Source organism: Phalacrocorax aristotelis, chromosome 25 (assembly GCF_949628215.1).
Source record: "Phalacrocorax aristotelis chromosome 25, bGulAri2.1, whole genome shotgun sequence".
Taxonomy (NCBI): domain Eukaryota; kingdom Metazoa; phylum Chordata; class Aves; order Suliformes; family Phalacrocoracidae; genus Phalacrocorax; species Phalacrocorax aristotelis.
In genome coordinates, this window is record NC_134300.1 from 2,237,055 (window position 1) to 2,243,058 (window position 6,004).

At 50.2% G+C, this 6,004-nt stretch overlaps 1 protein-coding gene across 1 annotated transcript; it reads left to right on the top strand.

The window, feature by feature from the left end:
• The first annotated feature begins 1,280 nt into the window (after positions 1 to 1,280).
• On the top strand, positions 1,281 to 3,071 carry LOC142048365 (uncharacterized). Its single transcript, XM_075075136.1, has one exon. The coding sequence runs from the start codon at positions 1,281 to 1,283 to the stop codon at positions 3,042 to 3,044; it is 1,764 nt and encodes a 587-aa protein (XP_074931237.1). The 3' UTR covers positions 3,045 to 3,071.
• The last annotated feature ends 2,933 nt before the right edge of the window (positions 3,072 to 6,004 follow it).

A 6,004-nucleotide genomic window follows, 5' to 3' on the forward strand; every position in this document is an offset into this window, starting at 1 on the left:
TGGAATGCTAAACTGGAAAAGGTGGGAGTAAATATGGCTTTCGGACCTCACAGTCCAAAAATTCCACTTTATTTATGGTTTTTTTTTTTTCCCTAATGATTCAGTCTGTGGGATTACTTAATCACATCAGAAAAGGGGGAGAGCTGGGAGCTAGAAATCATGGTCTTTGGAGCTCCTTTGATATACAGGCAGCTCCTAAATATTCTTGGAATATAAATCTTAAGAAAAAGGGCAGGAAAAAGAGTTTTTGCAGGTACTGAGCAAAGAATGGGAAACAAGGGAACTGAAATACAAAATTGGAAAGGGTTCTCTTTTGACCACCTTTTTTCTTGGAGGAACCATTTTCTTCTCTGGCGTGTTTGGAGACCTCAGCCCAGCGACCTGTAGATCCTTTCCGTTAGTAGAGCTGTCACTGGCCTGTCAGGGGAATATAAATAGTATTGCCAGCAGACAAGGATGTGCGGTGCAGTGGGGGTTAAGTGCCAAAGAAGTGCTCAAACTTCACAGCATCCCTGGAGGTTTCAGCCTTGGGTATGGGCACCCACCAAGCCCTTGCAAGTGGTGACCTAGAGCATTCTGCCGAAGCTCTGTGCAGCTGCTTTTTTTTCTTTCTTTCTTTTTCTGCCATTGCTGGTACCTTTCCCACTGGCTGTCCCTCTTCCTTCTAATTTCTAAGTAGAAATAAATCAGTCACTGTGCTCTTTTGAAACCAAGATTGAAGAATTTCAAAGTGCAATGAAATTACTCTTATGCAAATGATGAGCCCTGTTCTTTGTTTCTCGTATGACATGGAATATTAATGCCTACCCCCGAGCATTACAGCCCTTTCAAAATTCCGAAACCACATTTTGATAAGGGTAATTCTGGTGTACCACAGCCCTGTGCACCTCTTGCAGCAGCACGCCATTCTGTCAACTTGCTGTGAAAAGGAATTACTAAGGAATGATTACACCTGGCCTAGGAAAAAAAAAAACAAAACAAAGACCGGTTATATATGGATACAGGGGGTCCTGTAGAAGACCTGATCAAGAGATATGGAATGAGCTAGAAACTTCCCAGGTCCTTCCTGGTAATCGTTTTAATTTATAAATTCCTGAGGGTTGGCCCTTTTGCATTAGCTGCCAGAGGTGGATGGAGGGGCAAAAAGGGACCAGAAGACATTTTCAAATGTCGGCCTGCCTTTGGAAGGGGATGGGGGGCACAGTAAGACAAGCTTTCCTCCCCCTGGATTTGCTAAGGCCTGTTTTTTTCTTTTGGAGGACTCCCCGACGCCTGGGACAATGGGATCCCATCAGCAGAAGGGCGACGGCCAATGGATCCCTGAGAAGTCTGGTGGATGCCATGGCAGCGGTGGTGGAGGAGGTTCATGCCACGGGGGTGGTGGAGGAGGATCCTGCCACAGTAGTGGTGAAGGAGGATCTATAGGATACCAGATGCAAGGATCATCCTGCCACGGAGGAGGAGGCGGCGGTGGCAGCGGCGGAGGTGCTATTTATCAGACCCACATATCATCGTCCTCCTTTGGAGGAGGAGGTGGTTCAGGCCAACAGGGACAAGGATTCATCAGTGGCGGAGGAGGAGGTGGTGGTGGGTCAGGCCACCAGGGACAAGGTCCCATCTGCATTATTGGAGGAGGAGGTGGTGGTAGTGGAGGCAGTGGTGGTTCAGGCCACCAAAGTCAAGGCCCCATCTGCATTGGAGATGGTAGCATGGGAGGAGGAGGAGGAGGTGGTTCTGGACACAAAAGCCAAGGTCCCATCTGTATTGGTGGTGGTGGAGGAGGGGGAGGTGGGGGTGGTGGCTCCTGCCACCAGGGCCAAGGTCCCATCTGCATTGGAGGTGGTAGTGGTGGAGGAGGAGGTGGCTCCTGCCACCAGGGCCAAGGTCCTATCTGCATTGGCGGTGGTGGTGGAGGAGGAGGTGGTGGTGGTGGCCACCAGGGCCAAGGTCCCATCTGCATTGGTGGTGGTGGTGGAGGAGGAGGTGGTGGTGGTGGCCACCAGGGCCAAGGTCCCATCTGCATTGGTGGTGGTGGTGGTGGTGGTGGAGGAGGTGGTGGTGGTGGCCACCAGGGCCAAGGTCCCATCTGCATTGGTGGTGGTGGTGGTGGTGGTGGAGGAGGTGGTGGTGGTGGCCACCAGGGCCAAGGTCCTATCTGCATTGGCGGTGGTGGTGGAGGAGGTGATTCTGGCCACCAGGGTCAAGGTCCTATCTGCATTATTGGAGGTGGTGGAGGAGGTGGTGGTGGTGGCCACCAGGGCCAAGGTCCCATCTGCATTGGTGGTGGTGGTGGTGGAGGAGGTGGTGGTGGTGGCGGCCACCAGGGCCAAGGTCCCATCTGCATTGGTGGTGGTGGTGGTGGTGGAGGAGGTGGTGGTGGCGGCCACCAGGGCCAAGGTCCCATCTGCATTGGTGGTGGTGGTGGCGGTGGAGGAGGTGGTGGTGGTGGCCACCAGGGCCAAGGTCCCATCTGCATTGGTGGTGGTGGTGGTGGTGGTGGAGGAGGTGGTGGTGGTGGCCACCAGGGCCAAGGTCCCATCTGCATTGGCGGTGGTGGTGGAGGAGGTGATTCTGGCCACCAGGGTCAAGGTCCTATCTGCATTATTGGAGGTGGTGGTGGTGGTGGAGGAGGTGGTGGTGGTGGCCACCAGGGCCAAGGTCCCATCTGCATTGGTGGTGGTGGTGGTGGAGGAGGTAGTGGTGGTGGTGGCCACCAGGGCCAAGGTCCCATCTGCATTGGTGGTGGTGGTGGCAGCATAGGAGGAGGTGGAGGAGGTGGTGGTGGTTCCTGCCACCAGGGCCAAGGTCCCGTCTGCATTGGAGGTGGCAGCATAGGAGGGGGAGGGGGAGGTGGTGGTGGTTCTGGCCACCAGGGTCAAGGTTCTATCTGCATCATTGGGGGAGGTGGCTCAGGCCACCAGAGCCAGGGATCATGCTCTTATGGAGGAGCTGGCAGTGGAGGTGGTTCCTCCAGTTCTGGAGGGTTTTCTATTCAACAGCAGACCCAGCCAATCTGCTGGCCACCACTGACCAAACACAAGTAGTATCTGCAAAGCGACTCTCAGATCAAGCCTCACATTTCTTTCTCTGTTAAATTTAGAATATTCGCATTATTCCTTTCTCCTCTTCCTTGGGATTTTTCTGTTCAGCTCTCCAGCTGACCAGAACCTCTGGTATTGTGTTTCAATAACTTACAGCTAGGGGTGTTTCATATGTCTGTTATCTGCCTCAATTTTCTACTGATTGTACAAGACAATAAAACTTGCAGTTCTACAGAGCTTCAGTGTCTGAGTGGTTGGATTTTGCTTTATACCATGACATCTGCATTATCTCCATTATGATTTTTTTTTTTTAATTCTGAGCTGACAGTGGTGTAATAAAGCTCCAGAGCACAAGTGCATTTAAGATCCACCTGTAGAAGAGATGCTGGATTCACTAAATATTCTTAGGTCATCTTCTAATGTCTGTTGCCACTCATGACCCTGACATTTGCCCATCAGATAAGCTCCCACAGAGTTAAACATTGCAGTCTCTCTACCTCATCAAAATGTCATGCAATGCCCAAGCAAGTTTTAAAGGGGTTAGGAGAGAAAAGCTTCAAAAACTCTAATACAAAGGATTACAAGGTACTATTTCAGGTGTGAAGCTGAGGTCCTCGCAAGTGCATGATGCAGGAGCTCTTAGTGCTCCCAGCTGCACAAAGCAGCTGTGGAAGAGAAATGAGGGGTCTTTCCAACCCTTACTCCAGCTCTGAACCCCTGGTGGCGCCAGCGGCAGGGACAGGGCTTCAGAAAGCCCCTTCCAATGGCTGAGATGCTAAGCCTGGGGTAACGAGGGATCTCCTCATTCCCACAGGAATAAAACACAGCTCCGGGTATGAGTCTTCAGTGGGAGTTTCCCTACGGGAGGTGATTTCTTTGATGTGGTATACTCTGGCAATTAGCAGGGAAAGGAAAATAAACCTTCTCTGCCTGAACTATTCTACATGAGGCAGATGACAGATGCCTGGAAGTGTCCCGGAAGAGGCAGGAGTGACCCACACCTACAGTGGGTAAAAGAGCTTCACGTTCATGTGTTCCTCTGTCCTCTCCCCCTTGGGGACCCCAGGGACGCAAGCATTCTCAAAACACGTCCAGACGAGTTCCTCCAGCCAGTGCTGCCACTGGAACAGCTGAGTTGCCTGGGATTTTATTAGGGAAAGTCACAGGATGCTAAAACACCGGTGACCGGGCATTGCACAAACACTGCTGTTGCCTGCATGGTGCTAACAGAAAGCTTGGTGTCCCCCTTCAAGGAGGTGGGAGCATTGGTGTTGAACATCCCTGCACCCAGAAATGGCCCAGGACCAAGAAAACTGGGAGCCAAGTTTCAGAGGCTCTCAGGGTGACAGCAGGAACACAGCGCATCCTCAGACCTTGTCGCTTCTTCAGAAATGCCAGAGCCATCTCCCAAACTGGGATGAAAGCGTCCTTTTGGTTAATATCCATCAAGATACTGGCACACAGGGTGGATGCTGGATCTGGTGCACTCTACCTGCAGCACTTCAACTAATTTCTAAAATAGGCATCACCCCTCCTCCCAGAGGCAATGTAAAGCCTGCCTGACCTCTGTGCTGTCCATAGTGGTGCACTCAAACAAAAATCATGATCAACACTTCACCAGTACAGTGGGGAAGTCCAGGCATGTGAGATTCCTTTGCTGGCCCAGCAAGAGCCGTCCTACCCAATGCAGCCCTCTCTGTTCCCCTGGGTATCTCCATAGTCCGTAACACACAACGAACACAAGTCTCCACAGTCCTGTAGCAAATACAGATTTGTGGATACTGCTGACTTTGTCACTAACCTGATTTGTTACACGGCTTTAGTTAGCAATTTAAGATTTATTAATATTTTTGAGATAGATCACAGTATTAGACCGTATAATTCTTAATAGCTCTTAAGCATCAGCCAATTTAAACCAGCAGTTTGATGGAATTTGTTACAATCAACACAGCGACTTAGTTAAAGATTCAAGAATGGCAAGGTTCACCCTATTAATTACATGGAAGAAGTACATAAAGGAAAATTCGTTTATACACGAGTTAGAATTATTCACAGAGGGATTGTGGATGCAGGGGATAAGGAGGACTCTACCGTTGAGTCATGAGGTTTAGAATAGAGCCCCTTCCTTTCTAAACTCCTTTCAGAGACAAGTCTGGGTTCAGCTAGGTCCACTTTCAGTCTCAGAGTTGGTCAATAGTTTATGTGAATAGTAAAAATATATATGTGTATATCACCAAATTGCACGCACATGCAGAGGTTAACCTGTGTTTAAAATTTCCTTTTTTGTGAGTTTCATGAGTTACTCAGTTTTATGTGCCGGCGTTCATCAGCGCAATGCTGGTGAACCTCGCCAGGTCAGGCCTTTGCATCCTTGTGAAATGGTCAACAGACAATCCTTCAATCCTCGCGAAATCTACCCTGAGAGGCATCCCAGCCCAGGGGGAGATACAGGGTCACACAGCCCACTGCGGTGCCAGAGACCTCAAAAGTTCTCCATCTTGGATCGCTGTTTATAGGATTGAGATGATTGGCTTTGGTCAATATTTTACGTTCTGGCCACAAATCATGCTCAAGTCGTTATGACCAAGATAATAGCAAATAGGGCTTATCCTGGGATCTCAGAGTGACCCAGGGGGCTGCACCACCACAGGTCCCTTCTGCTGTCAGTTAGCATGCCAGCAGCATCTCCCAGCTCAAGAGGAGGGTGCTAGCTGGAGTCCCGATATCCTACCATGAAAGTCCACCACAGGAGCTGAGCTCACACGTGATACCTGCAGCCGAACCGCAGGTAGCCTAGGAAGTGATGCACTAGAGAGGCATTGATCTGATTTGATGAGTCAGGAAAAGTGGGCTGAAGGAGGACACTTTGTTTAGTAAATAAACCTATCACCATTCCTTTGGATGCCTCACTTCCCACCTGGGAAAGCTAGAAACGGTATAAAAGTTGCTGGATCTCACAGTGC